The following is a 19,210-nucleotide window of genomic DNA, read 5'->3' as shown; positions in this document are numbered from 1 at the left end:
TTTTTTAAATAACTTTCCATCACACACCGTTCTCCCTGATATCTTTGCATAAGTGCAAAGTCAGCTCTGGTAACCAACACCCTTTTGATACATCGGTACAGGTCAAACCCGACTCAGCATGTTTACATTTGCTGCTTAAAGTGGATGTATAAAAGAGTGTTACCTATAGAGGCTGCACAGAAGACTCTACATTGTGTATTGGTGTGAGTCCGAATTGATGTTTGTCTATATGCTCTGTGATTGGCTGGAGACCAGTGAATCTAATGACAAGTGCTATAGAAAATGAATGGATATTACCTGTACAATTCAACTGGAAATGACACCTGTTAAAGATGCATACCCAAGCCATGGCACTAACTACTACCACCATGCATCACTGATTAGGTGGTAGTCAAGTCCATAAATATTTGAACATCTACAAATTTCTCATCTTCTTGGCTCTTAACACCACCACAATTGGTTTGAAATGAAGCGAGCAAGATGTGATTTAACTGCAGACCTTTGGCTTAAATTTGAGGTATTTACATCCAAATCATGTAAACGGTGTAGGAATTCAGTTTGTATCCTGGGCTGTGAAAACGTATTGGCTCCCTTCTCAAATGCTTGTATTTTGCATGTTTACCCACTTTAAGATCATCAAATAAATAACAGAAAAATATAACCCCAGTGAGCTTAAAATGCGATTTTTAAATGATTTCATTTATTAAGGGGGGAAAAAAATTTCACAGTTACCTGGCCCTGTGTGGAAAAGTTAATTAGGGTTACAAAAGCCATTTCTAAAGCTTTAGGATTCCAGCAAACTATAAGGTGATGCATTATTCTCACATTGGGAAAAAAAAGGGAAAGTGTTGAAACGTCGCAGGAGTGGCCGGCCTACAAAGATTACCGTGAGAGAACAGCAATGACTCATCCAGGAGGCCACAAAGGAACTCAGGACAATTTCTAAAGAACTGCAGGCCTCCCTTCCCTCAGTTAAGGTTCATGACACAACAATAAGGAAGAGACTGGGCAAAAATGGAATCCATGGCAGAGTTCCAAGGCAAAAACCACTGCTGACCAAAAAGAACATAAAGGCTTGTCTTAGTTTTGCTAAAAAATAAAAACCTGAATGATTTGCAAGACTTTGGAGAATATTATCTGGACTGACGAGATGAAAGTTGAGCTTTTTGGAAGGTGTGTGTCTTGTTACATGTGGTGTAAATGTAGCACACCATTTCAGAAAAAGAGCATCATACCAGCAGTCAAATATGAAGGTAGTATGATGTTCTTGGGCTGATTTGTTACCTGGGCAGCTTCCTGTTGATTTCTGCTCTTTAACAGAAAATCCTGAAGGAGAATGTGTAGCCATCAGTTTGTGACCTCAAGCTGAAGCGCCCTTTGGTTCTGCAGCAGGATAACGATCCAAACCACACCAGCAAGTCAACTTCTGAATGGCTTATAAAAAACAAAATGAAGGTTTTGGAGTGGCCTCGTCGAAGTACATACTTGAATCTGATTGAAATGCAGTGGCATGACCTTAAAAAGGCCGTTCATGGTCGAAAATCCTCCATTTTTGCTGAATCGAGACAATTGTGCAAGGAAGAGTGGGCCAAAATATCTCTGCACAGAGATGTGAAAGACTCATTGCCACTTATAGAAAACGTTGGATTTCAATTGTTGCTGCTGAAACTGGCCCAACCAGTTATTTGGATTTTGGGAGCCATTACTTTTTCCACCGTACGGCCAGGTTACTTTGAATAGTTTCCTTAATAAATGAAATCAGCATTTTAAGTTCACTTGGGTTATATTTGTGTGATGTTTACATTTGTTTGATGGTCTTAAACATTAAAATGGGGAAACTATGCAAAGATATAAGAATTTGAGCAGGGGGGCAGCAGTACTTTATCATGGCACTGTATGTGTCTCCCACTTTTTTAATGGGACAACCCTGAATGGCATAAGCGGTATTGACAATGGATGAATGAATGTTTCTCTTCGTTTTTGTCAAGTCCTCAAAACAGGGACTTGAGTTGATTCGAATCCCCATCTCTGGTAGTTACTCAGATGCAGTATTCATATTTCAAATGATGTCAAGGTTTTGGAGAGCCCTGCATTTTACATTTTTCTTTGGGAGATGCATGTTTTTTTGTTTTTTTTTCACAGCGACAGTATATGCATCAATCTTTTTTTCTACACAGGACAGACATTTTAATTGTGCTAAGGGATTTGTTTCTTATTCCCTTGTACAAGTTTTTTCTGCGGGGATAGAGGGACTTTTCGAAATGAATTATTCATGTCATTGAATGTGTTATCGATCTTTTTCCCCCCACTATAGGAAAACGCACAAAGCACAACCACAGCAGCGTGAACCCACACATAATCCTTTTGGTCGTGGCGGCGCTGCCTGTGTTTACATATCAAAACTGCATGTTGTTGTTGTTGTCAAGTGTAAGAACAGACGGTCACCAAAGTGTGTGGACGGGGAGGCAATTTTTGGTAAAGCAAAAGCAACATCTCTTCTAATGCTCACTGTGCATTAAGAGGTAAATAAATATACTTTAACGCCATCAAGTCCACACCGATGCAATTTAATAGATGTTAAACCGGACGTTAATTAACAATGGCTTTGAACTGGCTTGTTTACATACACATACTTTTGGTACGGCCGCACCATCGTATAAGCGCCTACAAAAAGTGGAGCTGTGGTTAAGAAGAACGTGGCCTGAAAGGAAAGGGATCCAAGTATGGTTCCCCTACTTAGCATCGTAGCCTAACCCTAAATTCCCTGGGAAGCGGCCCACTGCTCCAGTGTGTCATCACTACTTTCCCCCAACCATTCATCCCCAAAAGAATTCAGTCAGCGACGCACACACCTTTACCTTTCTCTATTTACATCTTTTTAATATTGTCGTCATCCATGGGGCTTTGAAAAAGTAATGAACCTTTTTAGATAAGCGGTACGCCCCAAATAACCAAGTGGCAAGGGTGGGGGGCGGGGATCCAACTTTGACACCCCTAAGCGGGCCCAGCCTAACCTGTTTTGATGCAAAGGCAGATGCCCAGGGCCACTAAACTGCAATTGGTGCAGACCTCCCCCGCGCCATTGCTGTGCATCAGAATCCGCATCCTCAGCATCTGAGGGGTCGCAGTAAAGTGTCCAGGTGCGTTCAAATACCTCGGTAAAGCACAGCACTTTCATTCTAAGCCCGTCTGTTTGACTTGTGCGTGATGTGCACCTGCCAGCCAGGTGAGCAGCAGCGGCGTTTGTGGGCGTGGTGTCGTCTACGCACTCTGCACGTCTTACTGCATATAGGCTTGACACCAACTGGTGAGACAGCCCCCCCTGGCGCACCACGCAAAGGCAGCAGTGCAGAGCAGCAAACGGGCCCCGATCGGCGCTTATAAATAAATAAGAGATCATACGCAGGACGCCTCACTACTTTAAAGGTGAGTGGCTTTGTTTTAATCATTTGGCGCTTTCTCAGCTGCTGTCACGTCCAAGTATCATCCTTCAATTGCGCCAATTTATTGTTACACGGACGTGTGAGACATACTGTATTTCACAATTTATGGAGGGGAAAAAATGCGATTCATTAAAATCGACATTTATAAAGCCTATAGAGTTATAGGATGTTTCAAATAAGTTTGCTGAGTTGATAGTAAATTCTAGAATAGGCGCACCTGATGGCCACACCCCCTTGCAACTTCACAGCATCTGTTATTGCCCGCAGCTTTGAAAGCCACTGCATTAAATATGTTGACTCTGTATGGAAAACCACGAATACATTCCAGCCTCCCCAAAAAGCTCAACAAAAAAAATTGCAGTGTGTTTTTAGAAAGGGAAATAGCGCTCTATAATTTTAAGTTTATAAAAACATACGACTAACATAAATAGAATGCAAGGAATTAAACAGTTTGTGCATCATGATTAGTTCATTGCAGCTTTTTCTGGTGTGTGTGACTTGGACCTCTTGGGGGCAGTATAATACATTCATTCAGACACAAACGAAGAAGAGGTCGGCAACAGCTGTAAGTGACTCAGTAAGGTGCCATAATATTAGTTGTATTTCACTGAGGATAAAGAATGTATGCCTATGAGTATGGTTATATTGTCTGTCTACATGTGTTGATGCACCGTTAGTGTTCAAATATCCATTGCGTTTTGCATTGTTTGTTAGCATTAAGATGAGCGGACTTTAGCTTTGTCCATCCATCCATTTTCTGAGCCGCTTCTCCTCACGAGGGTCGCGGGCGTGCTGGAGCCTATCCCAGCTATCATCGGGCAGGAGGCGGGGTACACCCTGAACTGGTTGCCAGCCAATCGCAGGGCACATACAGACAAACAACCATTCGCACTCACATTCACACCTACGGGAAATTTAGAGTCTCCAATTAATGCATGTTTTTGTGTATGTGGGAGGAAACCGGAGTGCCCGGAGAAAACCCACGCAGGCACGGGGAGAACATGCAAACTCCACACAGGCGGGGTCGGGGATTGAACCCCGATCCTCAGAACTGTGAGGCTGATGCTCTAACCAGTCGTCCACCGTGCCGTGGTAAAGCTTTGTGTTTGGTTAAAAATACACAACAAGCCATTATCTTTGTTTTACTGTATGTTTAGTTTGACAGAAAGCTTCAACTGCCACCATCTAGCGCTCATATCTCACATTTTTACTTGTAAATCAAAGCAAATAAATGGCCAAACGACAGTTTATAGCTCAAATGACCCATAAATCGGGTCACTCATATTTCAAGGCACCGTTGTATTGTTAAATGAATCGTCGAAACAATACCTGTGTCAAGGCAATCTTTGTATTCGAGAGTATAATCTCTAATCTGCCCTAATCCAGCCTGGAGGATGAACTTCAAGAACCTGAGGGAGTACCTGGCCTGGCTCTACTACCAGTACCTTCTCATCACCGGCATCTACGTGTTGGAGCCTTGGGAGAAGTCCATCTTCAACTCGGTCCTGTTCTCGGCCGTCGCCATGGCGATCTACACCTCCTACGTCTTTGTGCCCATCCACGTGCGCCTGGCGCTGGAATTCCTCTCTGGCATCAGCGGCGGCCAGCCGGAGAGCGCCATGGCCCTCATGAACTGAGATGGAGACGCAATTCCCCCCACGGGCATTGATTGATTAGGAATGAAGTCGATTGTGTGGAATTGATTATCACGTAATCACGTTTTGAAGCGATAGCGACAAAACGGAATGGCTGCTTGATTCACTTTCAACTAGTTTGCCGTGTAAAGAAGTCCAACTTGACAGCTACAGGAAGCTGAGCTACATCTACACTATGCCAAGTCTTTGATCGAGCTCGATATAACGTGGGCACAGATGCAGAAGTTCAGAACACTATTCGCCCATGAATTTATCCATCAAGGGAATGTAATCAAATGTCCATCCCTACCTTAAGATGTCTGTCCTCTGAGCCAGTCAAGGTGAAGATTACGACATTTTCAAGCCCAAACGCCCTGAAACAGTATTCGATTCTCAACGGCCGCTTTCACGCCCCCGCTGTCAACTGTTGTTTGTGTTGTTTTGATTTCCTTTTCTCTCACCACATGATGCCTTGTGTAAGTGCCCGTCAGTTTTGCATGAGAGGATCCAGTACGAACAGATTTGCATTCTCCTCTCACTACAAAATTGGCGCTTCCGTAGACATTGTCTTGATCGTTCCACAACGTTGTGTTCCAGGGAGCTATGTGACTTATTATTTCTGCTCAGTCTGCCTCGATTTTTGGTGCTTCTCCATACTTGTCCTTTTCAGTTTGTTTTAAACGTGCCATTCAATGGTTAAACGTGAAGCCCATTTTGAGCTCTGTTGCTAACCAAAACAACAGCGCCTATTGAGGCCAGTAAGCAGTCTAATTAAAGCTTAAATGAGGTGGCCTGTTCTGCACTAATGATCTTACAGCTTTTTTTAAGGAGAGTTTCAGTAGCTCCTGAAATGACAGCCCCACAACGTTGTGTTTGTGATTTATTAGTCCCGCCCAGTCTGGATTGGTTCGTGTTGCTGTTTCTTTGCATTTCTATGTAATACAGTAATTAGCGAGAGATCATGATGGAAATAGCGGGGGGGGGGGAAAGCAAATAACTGACTTACCCCCTAAAAGTTAAACCATAAACACAAACTATAATCGCAAAACAGTTTGTTATTTGAAACTCACCTTACAAAATTACCCTTGAATATGAAGGGATTAGTTTACAGATCATTTTATTTTTTTTTTAAATGCGTGGCAAACACTCCACAACTGTCCCTCTCTCCCTAAAAAAGGTTCCCAAAAAACTTGGACAGGTGCAAATGTGCGGCAAATAACTGTGTTCCTTTTGGTTTAGCTTTAAACTGTTTTAAATGTGGCGACCCCTCAGAACTCTGCTTCTAACCAAAATAGCAGCACCTACTGAAAGCTGAAAGTGTGGCGATTTAAGTACACTACGCAGCGCTAAGGATGGTCTTACAACATTTTGTAATGACATTTGCATTTCAGTAGAATCTGACATGATTGCTCCACAATGTTGTGTGGCACCATGTTTTTTTGTTCCGTCCAGTCTAGGTGTGAATGTGAGTGTGAATGTTTGTTTGTTTATACGTGCCCTGCGATTGCCCGGCGACCAGTTCAGGGTGTACACCCCGCCTCTCGCCCAAAGATAGCTGGGACAGGCACCAGCACGCCCGCAGCCCTCGTGAAGATAAGCGGTACGGAAAATAAATGAATGAAGGAACTTTAAGCACTGCAGAGAAGAGTGTTGTTAACAAACCTGCCCAATTTGAACAATTAAAATAATTGCCAAGTATATAAAATGAGGCTTCAAAATCGTAGAAAATCACTCCATTCTCGAATGTTGTGGGTGTGTCTGCTTCTGCTTCATCGAGCAACCTTTCTTTGCTACAAATTCCGCGATGAGAGGCACTAGCCACTAGCTAGCTCGCCAACTAACAGGCTTCCATCACCTTCTCGCTTGGATATTTATATAACAACACCAAGCTGTTCTGTAAATTATGGCATCCAGGGAAGAAGCATTTTCCGGGGGGTAGGCATAGCTAGCGAGCTAACTGCATGCTGTAGTCGTAGACATGGGCCTAGTTGTAGGAACTATCTCGTAATACCGCTGGATAATCATTGATGAGCATGAACGCGCTCAGGTTTTTACAGTAAATCAGGCAAACTGAAATGGTGAAAAACAGTTGAATGCTATATTTCCACAATTCAGCAATACATAGTTCACAGTCTTTCCATGTTTTAAGCAACTATCTTTAAACCTGGATAATATATCTCGAAACAAAACTCTTTACAGGGATTTTAAGGTTGCATGCACTGAAACGCTAAACAGAAAAGGTGAACGCTATGCAATGAATCCCAAATCTTTGCATGAGCTGTGAGCCCAACCTCCATCCCTCCATCCCTCCATCCTTCCATTCCTCCATCCCTCCAGTGTTTTAACTGTCGGTATTCCAGGAAGGTGTACTCGCCACTGAGCTCCAGCAAATATTGATACAGCACGCTCTCGTACATGGCGGGCTTGGCTTTCGCTTTGATAAGGCTTTACTTCATCTGCGGCCTACTGAGCCCAAATGGGAAATGTTTTGTCCGCACGTGCCGCAGATTTAAGAGCCCTGCATGAAAAGCAAAGTCTCGCTCGGCCTATTGTTGATCTAGAGATCAAAGCCATAGGAATCAAAAAGTTTCCTGTTTTCGAGAAAAAAGGCGTACATTTATGATGATAAATTATTATTTTTTAGCAAAAAAAAAAAGTTGAATTTTATCTGGGTAATAAGACAAGAGAAAAGTCATATTTTTCCAAGATAAATTTGTGATATTATGATATTAAAGTCACGGTTTAAGCAAGAGAAAAAAGTCATAGTTTATCAATTAAATTTCATAAATACAACTTCATTGTCCTAATATTACAGCTTTTATGCTGGAAAATATATATTTTTAAAGATATTATCTCTCTTCAGAAAACAAACAAACAAACAAACAAAAGAAACAGACTTATGAGGTGTGCCTAAAACGTTCCAGGACTGGTGTAACAAAAGATATACAGTGGTTCTTTGAGATGCTGGTAACCCAACTTCCAAGTTAGTCACGATACAAGCCATCTTGCGGAATTTTTTTTGCTTTGAATTGCGAGCAAACATTTGCGATACGAGCACTGTAATTAAGGACAGTGACCTTAATTCAACTCACTATGCAAACAGCAGTTTGGCAGATAATGAACAATCAAAAGAGGCTTCAAACTCTTTATTGCCACTCCCAGTTGACGTTTACCATTACCTACACATAAAACAGAGAGAATTACACATTCTGTGTTTGAAACAGCCAAACAACTTTGCCTGAGAATTTTCCGGTAGCGTAATGTTACAATGAACACTGAAAATGCCATAGACAAGCTAACAAATAGCATTGGTTTTGCAGTGTTATAACCTTTCAAGCAACTGATATTTGATCACAAATGGTAGATCAACACATGTAGACAGACAATATGACAATACTCACAGGCATATATTATTTATCCTCTGCAAAGAATGACTAATATTAGTGCTGCTTACTGAGGAGCTGTGACTGTCCATGTACAGTACATCCGTATGTCTGTATTACAGTACAGTGTCCCCAGGTGGCCATGGCACGCACACCATCAGGGGGAACACAATGTCTATTGAATTTATTTATTTTTTTTAAATGGCAAAGTCTGTAAAATCTTATAACGTTCTATTGAATCATATGATGTTTTTATAAATTATAATTTTAAAGAGTGCTAGTTTTCTTATTAAAAAAATATTACAGCCTTTTTTTTTAGAGGAAAGAATGGATTACTGGTATTTCCGTCACATGGTTTGAGAGTGTTTTGAGTTATAAGCGTGGTCAAGGAAATGATTAAACACTTACCTCAAGGCATCACTTTTGTCATCTTTTGAGACGACAGTCCTGGGACTTTTCCAACACGCCTCATGTATTTTTGAAAAAATATGGGTTGTAATAATACACTTTTTTATATATTTATTGGTGCGCCCAATAGAAATAGAAATTATTTTGCACACCCAAAAAAAAAAAATATATAGATATAAAAATATAGATATTTATATCTGTTGCATTCTCTTGTGGCCCTAAAACACACCATACAATTTGCTCCAACTTGATGTGCTTTTCTTACACATGTATCATGAATGAAAATCTCTTTTTGTTTTATTATCAAATCCAAAATAAAGACATTAGAAACACATATAGTACTGCTCTTGTGCGGCTCATGCACAGTAACTCGGCAGCAGTCACCAGGTCTTTCTTTGGGAAATGAGCACGCTGCTGACACAATAGTGTTGGTTCTTCCAATAACAGACCAAGTCACCAAACCTGTTCTCCACCGCTGATGGTGATGGTGCAGGAATGAAAAGCCTCAAGGGCTTCACTTTCTACATGACTGTTTTTTCTGCACATGCTGCCGCTGTACGTGTGTGTGTGTGCATCTTTGTAGTCTTAATGACGTAAGTATAACAGTATTGATCTAATACGAGACTGAGCAACATTAAATCACACACCTTTACTGATCTTTTGCATATGGCAAATATTTTTTTCATTCACCTTAATTTACCTTACAAGACTAATGAAGTATATGATGGATTTATTTATTACCTCAACTCTTGATGTATTCACAGCCAAACAGCCAAAAATATGTTTTTACATTTTTATTTTTGTTTCATTTTTCATTTTCAACTGTACATGTTTTGTTAGTATTTCTATTTTATGTTAAAGAAAATACTTTTTTCACATTTTGATTAATTTATTTTACTATTTTTATCGTAACATATTGTTACGATAAACTGGGATTGGCTGGCGACCAGTTCAGGGTGTACCCTGCCTCTCGCCCAGAGTCAACTGGGATAGGCTCCAGCACACCTGTGGCCCTAGTGAGGATCTGCGGTACGGAAAACGGATGGATCATATTGTTCCATTTCAATCAGAATTGTTTTATTTTTGTCAAGGTCCATTTAAAAAAAATATATTTTAACATTTAAAAAATATGTTTATGTATTTCTTTAAATGAGTGAAAAAATGTTTATTATTGTACTTTTTAATCCATCCATCCATTCATTTTCTACCGCTTATCCGAGGTCGAGTCGCGGGGGCAGTAGCTTTAGCAGACACACCCAGACTGCCCTCTCCCCAGCCACTTCATCCAGCTCTTCCGGGGGGATCCCGAGGCGTTCTCAGGCCAGCTGAAGGACATAGTCTCTCCAGCGTGTCCCGGGTCGTCCCCGGGGTCTCCTCCCGGTGGGACGTGCCCGGAACACCTCACCAGGGAGGCGTCCGGGAGGCATCCGAATCAGATACCCCAGCCACCTCATCTGGCTCCTCTCGATGTGGAGGAGCACCGGCCCTACTCATCCCGGATGACCGAGCTTCTCACTCTATCCCTAAGGGAGAGCCCGGACACCCCGCGATGTCGTTTTGGCCGCTTGTATCCGGGATCTCGTTCTTTCGGTCACGACCCTTCTTTACCACAACGGATCGATACAAACCTTTTAATGTTTTTATTAATTTTGAAAATATTAATTGTATTTTTATATGAGATTTGTAATTCTTATTTTGATTCATATTGCAAAATAGTTTGCATAAATAAAGTTTCGATTGATTATATTATGATTGATTTATTTTTTACTGGTTTTTCCTCGTTTTTATGTCAGTATAAGCATTCAAACCTAATCAGTTCAATTCTATCACAGCGAGACCATCAGCAGTGGACGTAAGCATTGGCCTTGAACTGTGCCCGTGGTGGTTTGGTGCCTCTCTCAACCATCAACCATTTTGGTGGTCTAAACATCCATCCATCCATTTTCTGAGCCGCTTCTCCTCACTAGGGTCGCGGGGGTGCTGCAGCCAATCCCAGCTGTCATCGGGCAGGAGGCGGGGTACACCCTGAACTGGTTGCCAGCCAATCGCAGGGCACACAGGAACAAACAACCATTCGCACTCACATTCACACCTACGGGCAATTTAGAGTCTCCAATTAATGCATGTTTTTGGGATGTGGGAGGAAACCGCAGTGCCCGGAGAAAACCCACGCAGGCACGGGGAGAACATGCAAACTTCACACAGGCGGGGCCGGGGATTGAACCCGGGTCCTCAGAATTGTGAGGCTGACGCGCTAACCAGTCGGCCACCGTGCCGCCGTGGTCTAAACAGCACATGGTAAATAAACATTTTTCTTGCAAAATTGTGATGACGCAGAATCAATAGTAAACGGATACCTCCATCTTTTTATGGGAGCATGAAACCGTGAAAACAGCTTTTGTTTTTTTTACAATTCTGCACAATTCCCCTATCTGCAAACAAAAAAAAACAATTGTTCCCGCTGAGCCGGTGCTTGTCTGGAACCGCCGTCTACCTTTTGAAGGAGCCTCCTGTATTTACACCTCATTTGGGTCAAAGGTTATCTCCATGATGACGAGTCAGTTTTCTGTGACGGTTGGTAATAAAAACGCCTGGGAGTGGGGGTGGGGGGCTGAGTGGCTGAGTGTGTGGTGGAACTGAAAACCTCCACAGGACACAGACCCCATGGCTACCAGACACTCAGTCTCATCTTACTAGGAAAGCCCGGAAAGGCTTTAAATATTCATCTCATCACACCTTTGACAACACACACACACACACACACACAAACACACAAACACAAACTGTGTCTGGATGGACTGTGTCTGGCCCGTAGGCATGACTGTGAGTGGGAATGGTTGTTTGTTCCTATGTGCCCTGCGATTGGCTGGCAACCAGTTCAGGGTGTACCCCGCCTCCTGCCCGATGACAACTGGGATAGGCTCCAGCGCGCCCGCGACCCTAGTGAGGAGAAGCGGCTCAGAAAATGGATGGATGGGTGGATGGACAGCGGCACGGTGGGCTCAGAAAATGGATAGATGGATGTATTCACTACATTCTTTCTTTCATTCTTGTATACTATACAAGAATGAAAGAATGTAGTGAATTAATGTTAGCTAGAAGCATGCAATCAACTCAAGATGATAATAAGATGATATTAACGACTGCTGTGACAGGTTGCTATTATAATTCATGTAGTTGGCCAACAACAATATTTGTAGTAGTTATTTCTTGGTTCAGATTGTCTTTTGCCAGGTTAATGGTAACTTTGTGCTGGAATTTTCAACAAAACGCAATAAAGGATCCCACTAGAAAGATAAAATAATGAACTTGAGTGACTTGCATAAGTTCCTCACGTCTGTGCAATATCACAATTTTGATATTTACAGTATGTACTGCAGTGCCAGCCGGCCCAATCCAGACATGCTGCCAGATCTCGTCTGATCTCGAAAGCTGAGCAGGGTCTGTCCTGGTTAGTACTTGGATGGGAGACAGCCTAGGAATACCAGGTGATGGGGTTGGGCAATAGGCCAATCACTTACTCCCGTAAAAAACTACAGATTACAGAAACCGCAACTGCGGCCTAATGTGCGTCACGGCATTGAGAGCTCTAACTACCTGTAGTGCCGGGAGAAGTGGAAACAGACTTCCCGGCATCCCTCACAGCATGTTATACATGTGGTAATTACATGTCAATCATAATGATAGTCATTGTTTTTGTTTGTGTTTCCCCATAATAACATTTGTCTGTGTTTTACACCTGTTGGTTTTAATTTTTCTTGTATTGTTGTTCCGCAAGGGCGGGCTGTGCTTTGTCTCGTGACTCCTTGCTCGTTTTCATTGTGAGGCAAATGCATAGTCAGTGCACATGAGCTGCTAATGCTGCTGTCTTACTGTGTAGTAACTGTATGGAGGGGGTCAATAGTTGGGTCCAGGCACAGCATTAAGGGCGCGCTGGCCCCCCTGACCTCCTAGAACCACCACTGCGCAGTACCTCGAGAAAACCCCACAAGCATGGGAAAAACATAGTAGTCCTCCGCCTTCAGGTCGGGGGACGGGTCCCACCTGTTGTTTGTGCCTATGCACCAAACAGCAGTTCAGAGTACCCACCCTTTTTGGAGTCTTTGGAGGGTGTGCTGGAGAAAGCTCCCGCTGGGGACTCCATCGTTCTGCTGGGGGACTTCAATGCTCACGCAGGAAATGACAGTGACACCTGGAAGGGCGTGATTGGGAGGAACATCCCCCGATCAGAACGCCAGTGGTGTTCTGTTATTGGACTTCTGTGCTCATCATGGATTGTCCAATCACGAATATCATGTTCAAGCATAAGGGTGTCCCCACGTGCACTTGGCACCAGGACACCCTAGTTCACCGTTTGATGATCGACTTTGTGGTCTGTAGTCATCTGGAGACACTGCTAGATATAACTGTGTGTCATCTGCATAGCTATGATAGTCAAAATTAAAGTTATGAAGAATTTGACCCAAGGGTAGCATATACAGGCTGAACAGCAGGGGTCCAAGAACTGATCCTTGAGGGACCCCATAGTTCATTGCCATTCGACGAGATTGAACACTTCCAATGGTTACAAAATAACTCCTTTCCTCCAGATAGAACCTGAACCATTTAAGGAGTGTTCCATTTAGTCCTACCCATGTTTCCAACCTGTTCAGCAGTATGTTATGAGCTACCGTATCAAAAGCCGCCGAGTTAAGTTGAAGAAATTGCTGAGTTGATTAAAAATAACTTTCTCAACGATCTTGGCTATGAAAGGGAGATTTGAGATGGGTCTATAGCTTGCTAACATGGAAGCGTACAGCGTTGTATTTTTTAGAAGAGGCTTAATGGCAGCTACTTTAAGGGCTTTGGGAAATTGGCCAACATCTTTCTCCCACAGTCCTCCAAAATTCTTCTTAGGTTCAGTAAAGACTCTAATCTTAATTGTTGCGATTTGATTGTGAGCGTTTGTTTGTCGATATGTGCTCTCTGATTGACTGGCACGAGATTTTGTAAATATTTTTTAAATGATTTGTTTTGTGTTAATGTTGGAGAATTGTGTATTTTTTAAATTGTATTGGCTCCAGTGCGATTGAAAGTCAATGTAGGCCTTTCAAAGGTTGCAAAAACAAACAAAAACAAAAAAATCACACATAACAGGTGGGTGGGGCACAGTGAATCACACTGTACGATTGTCATTCCCTACTTAGGAGCTGTGTAGTCTTGCTATATAGTTTACATCACGCACACCTGACTATTCAAACGGAAGTGTCCAAACCTCAGGAGTGCCCATTTACATTTAGAGTTAATGCCTGCCACCCACTGGCTGACAGGGGTAACAACATTTACTCGTTGCACAGGAACATCCAGACACACCATCTTACTGTATGGACTAACTATTGTGTTCACCAGTGTTTCCCAACGTTTATTGAGCCAAGGCACTCATTTTACATTCCAAAAATCTCACGGAACGCAAATCGCAAGGGTCACTCATTAAGCAGTGAGTACACAATTTAGCTTTCATTTTTTAAAATTGAGTTTTTGGGAATTTCTGGAGTGTTATTCGCTTAAAACGTCCTCTATTTGCATTTATTTGTGTTCTTTTGATAACAAGATACCACAAGATGGCGCAAAAGCCCTGTCTAAATAGGAATCGGTCTCAAGGAAGTATGTTCAAGTGATACTTCTTGATTGAGAGAGCTTTAGATAGTTAAGGTGATGATTAAAACATAATAATAATTATAATAAAACTACAAAAACGACTTTCATGATACATTATCCTGTCGATCTGTCTCTGCACTCTTTGCCCATGGATCGGTAATTGCTTGGTTTTAAGCCTGCAACTCTTTGGTCCCTAGACCAGATCCTTATGGACTACTGAGCTTCTACTAACCCAGCTACTTAATCAAAGCAACTGATAGCTGCTAAAAGTTAAATCCCACTCAAGATCTGACAACTGAGGATTAAAGACAAAATATTCAGTATTGGCAATGGTTAAAGGTAACAAGGAAATTATATTTGTCCATCACACCCATGCTGTGATGGATTTGGGCCTTGGAATGAGAGGAGCGCTGTTTAAAAAAAAATCAACACAATCGTCTCCTTTTTACACGCTTTGTTGCTATCGGTCCTCTCTGTTTCCCCAAATTCCATTTCCTTCCTTCCTTTCTGTCACGGATCCCTCTGAGGGTGTGGGGTCTTTGCCAAGCCAAGTGTGTCCCCGGCTCAAACATTCACTAACAATGAGCAGACATTTTGGATGGAGCAGCTACGGCAAAATTCCCTCAACCGTAACATGATAATCAACCATTGCCCTGCCACACTGTATGAATCATAGTTAGCGAACATAGTCTTGCAGCGCTCATATGAAAAAAGTCAATAGCAGCCATAGCACAAGCCTTAGAACTGCTCAGATGTAAAAGAGATAAGTTTGTGGCTTTGACCAAGAGCTCAAGTTGAGGGATGGGTGATTAAGGAGATTAGCAGTGCTCTTTGGGCTAGAACTTTCCTCTGGACGCTCACCAAGTACCAACAGAGATCTGTGTCCTGTGGAGTTTTTATACGAGGAAGGAAATAAACCAGGAGCTGCACTGCTCTCTGATTGTTGGATGTGCTTTCTAAACCTGTTATACACAGCGCACACACTGTATCCACAAACTCCTAATAAAAATGCGCAACTTAAATTACATTTGAGGTGGCACGGTGTACGACTGGTTAGCACATCCGCCTCACAGCTCTGAGGACCGGGGTTCAAATCCCGGCCCCACCTGTGTGGAGTTTGCATGCTCTCCCCGTGTCTACGTGGGTTTTCTCCAGGTACTCCGGTTTCCTCCCACATCCCAAAAACAAAACATGGCAGGTTGATTGACGACTCTAAATTGCCCCTAGGTGTGAATGTGTGCGTGAATGGTTGTTTGTTTATATGTGCCCTGCGATTGGCTGGCAACCAGTTCAGGGTGTACCCCGCTTCTCGCCCGAAGATTGCTGGGATAGGCTTCAGCGCGCCCGCGACCCTTGTGAGGATAAGCGGAACAGAAGATGAATGAATGAATGAATTACATTTGAACTAGGAGACGCATAAACATAGTTAAACACAATGACCCGGATTCTTGCTACCGCCGACCACTTGTCGCTCGGCAGATTTTATCTTGCAAGTTTTTAGTTAAACATATTTCTGCTGTGTGTTAAATATAACACACATCAATGAATTTAGGCTAAAACACAGTTGAAGGCTTGATGTGATGTAATTAAGACGTTTATTTTACATTCCATTCCTTGCTCTGTATTAAATGTAAATGAATAAACAAATTGAAATATAAAACATAGGAGACGGAAATAAAAGCAGCATCTGGTGGGTCTCACATAATCGCGGTTTTCGTGGTTCCCTGAAATACCCGAAGTTGCCACAAGATGCCGCCAAAGCCCTTTAAATAGGAAAGTAGTACACTACAGTAGTTGGTGTCAAAAAAAGTATAGTGAAGTGGTATATCTTGACTGACAGACAATCTCTGTGTGTTGGGGAGGAGTTAAGTTTAGCCTGGGTTGTCAGTGGAGGTTACGGAGAGTCTTCGCTGCATCTGCACGTACAGTACTTTCGGTGCATTTTTCCGAAATCAAATCATCTGTAAGCCTTATAAATTTAACAGTTATGGTGTAAGATAACTTTGAAATTACTGCATATGAAACTGTTTCGGGCCTGTAGCTTGTGGTATATTTACGTTTTTTTTTTGTGGGGGCATCAGTAAATTGCAGCTTTCGCTATTCGGAGTAGGGATTTCCCCCCATAGAACAGTTTCACATTTGGAGCAGTACTCTGTGTTGAATATAAAAGACATTGAACCGCACCCAAAACAGCGGCATCTGATGGGGCACCGTAACCTCAATGCAGGGTTGCCACGAGACATTACTTCCACAATTGGAGTAATGCTCTATATTAAGTACGCGGTACATGGAAAATAAGTAAAAGCACTGCTCCACCCTAACCTTAATGCAGAGTTGCCATCAGTTGTAAGTCAGTGTGTGAATGATTTACAACTGGTGGTGACTCTGAGAATGAAACATCCATGCATCTTCTACCCTGCTTGTCTTAATTCGGGTCACGGGTGAGCTGGAGCCTATCGCAGCTGACGACAGGTGAAAGACAGATGGACCACACCCCAGACTGGTCGCCAGACAATTACATGCCACAGGGTACTGCGTGAGAACTGAATCCACACCTGATTGCACAGAGGTTAGACTAATGTATCACAACACCATCAATCAGGACACTAATTGTTGAAGCTTTGTAGGTGGAATTCTTTCCCATTCTTGCTTGATGTACAGCTTCAGCTGTTCAACAGTCCGGGGTCTCCGTTGTCGTATTTTACGCTTCAAAATGCGCCACACATTTTCAATGGGAGACAGGTCTGGACTGCAGGCAGGCCAGTCTCGTACCCGCACTCTTTTACCACGAAGCCACGCTGTTGTAACATGTGCAGAATGTGGTGTAGCATTGTCTTGCTGAAATAAGCATCGGTGTCCATGAAAAAGACGTTGCTTGGATGGCAGCATATGTTTCTACAAAACTTGCATCTACCTTTCAGCATTAATGGTGCCTTCACAGATGTTTAAGTTACCCATGCCACTGACACTAACACAGCCCAATACCATCACAGATGCTGGCTTTTGAACTTTGCATCCATAACAGTCCGGATGGTTATTTTCCTCTTTGGCCCGGAGGACACGACGTCCACAATTTCCAAAAACAATTTGAAATGTGGACTCGTCGGACCACAGAACACTTTTCCACTTTGCATCAGTCCATCTTAGATGAGCTCGGGCCCAGAGAAGCCAGCGGCGTTTCTGGGTGTTGTTGATAAATGGCTTTTGCTTTGCATAGTAGAGCTTCAAGTTGCATTTAACGGATGTAGCGCCGAACTGTATTTACTGACATTGGTTTTCTGAAGTGTTCCTGAGCCCATGTGGTGATATCCTTTACACATTGATGTCGTTTTTTTGATGCAGTGCTGCCTGAGGGATCGAAGGTCACGGGCATTCAATGTTGGTTTTCCGCCTTGCCGCTTACATGCAGTGATTTCCCCAGATTCTCTGAACCTTTTGATGATATTATGGACCGTAGATGATGAAATTGTACATTGAGGAACATTGTCCTGAAACTGTACGACTATTTTCTCACACACTTGTTCACAAAGAGGTGAACCTCACCCCATCTTTGCTTGTGAATGACTGAGCAATCCAGGGAAGCTCCTTTTATACCCAATCATGGCACCCAACTGTTCCCAATTAGCCTGTTCACCTCTGGGATGTTCCAAACAGGTGTTTGATGAGCATTCCTCAACTTTCTCAGTTTTTTTTTGCCACCTGTCCCAGCTTATTTGGAACGTGTTGCAGCCATAAAATTCTAAGAAAATGATTATTTGCTAAAAACAATAAAGTTCATCAGTTTGAACATTAAATATTTTGTCTTTGTCGTGTATTCAATTAAATATAGGTTGAACATGATTTGCAATTCATTGTATTCGTTTTTTATTTATGTTTAACAACATCCCAACTTCATTGGAATTGGGGTTGTAAATAAGAATTATTAATAATAGAAAAAAAGTGGTCATCACGTCTGCCCCACAGTTCTGAGGTTCGGGGTTTGAATCTCAGTTCTGGCCTTTCTGTGTAGAGTTTAGATGAAAAATGGCTAAATGGGCAAACTAAACACAAAATTCATTAGCTTTAATGGCCTGGACTCTGTCCCTGAACCTTCTTTGCTTTGCTTTGTCCCACCTTGAGAGCAAGCTAGCTGCTTGGCCGTTGGAAGAATGCCCTTGCGTATCGGGTGACCCATGGACCAAGGGCCTCTGCTCGTCGCCGAGCTCGCAGTAATGGGAGTGCTACTAGCGGCTGCTTGTATCCCGTGTCACAAAAGCACCTTTCTGCACTGAGAATGAGGCCACAGCACAGTGGTTCTGTATGGGTCTACCAGTCTCTACCCTCGTTGGATTTCAGACCTCCCCCTAGTTCTTCCAGTAGACACCCTCATTGGTGAACTTGTTCTCTTATTGCTGAGATCAGATGGTCCGTGAGCACCTGGGGATGCATCCAAACCACCGGCTCAGAGGATAAACGACAATACCACTTATGCCTAACTTGGTGAGTCTTAGTTATATGTGCTTATCCGTTCAACTTTGGTATGCTGGGTTGTTATAACTCGGGTTTGTCATTTTGGATGCTAGTAAGAAAGCGTTGCTTTTTTGGGGTGGCTCACTGTGAGAGATTCAGAGACAGGTTCAGATTGCAGTTAAGAGACTCTCTTCAGTGCTCCATGCTATTCTGTTGGTGATCCGTATGGTCCTCCAGTCTCAGATCCCGAAGAACC

At 42.7% G+C, this 19,210-nt stretch overlaps 1 protein-coding gene across 1 annotated transcript; it reads left to right on the top strand.

Moving 5' to 3' along the window:
- Positions 1–3,297: 3,297 nt before the first annotated feature.
- sptssb (serine palmitoyltransferase, small subunit B) lies at positions 3,298–9,272 on the top strand. The gene is made up of 2 exons (XM_061681755.1): positions 3,298–3,426; positions 4,830–9,272. The coding sequence occupies exon 2, from the start codon at positions 4,838–4,840 to the stop codon at positions 5,078–5,080; it is 243 nt and encodes an 80-aa protein (XP_061537739.1). The 5' UTR covers positions 3,298–3,426; positions 4,830–4,837; the 3' UTR covers positions 5,081–9,272.
- The last annotated feature ends 9,938 nt before the right edge of the window (positions 9,273–19,210 follow it).

Source organism: Phycodurus eques, chromosome 7 (genome assembly GCF_024500275.1).
Source record: "Phycodurus eques isolate BA_2022a chromosome 7, UOR_Pequ_1.1, whole genome shotgun sequence".
Lineage (NCBI taxonomy): Eukaryota > Metazoa > Chordata > Actinopteri > Syngnathiformes > Syngnathidae > Phycodurus > Phycodurus eques.
The sequence above is the reverse complement of the archived record's forward strand: the minus strand, read 5'-3'. Positions and strand labels throughout refer to the sequence as shown.

Bases quoted from the DNA above. Each gene is read 5' to 3' on its own strand.
- sptssb (XM_061681755.1), top strand. From the start codon at position 4,838: ATGAACTTCAAGAACCTGAGGGAGTACCTGGCCTGGCTCTACTACCAG.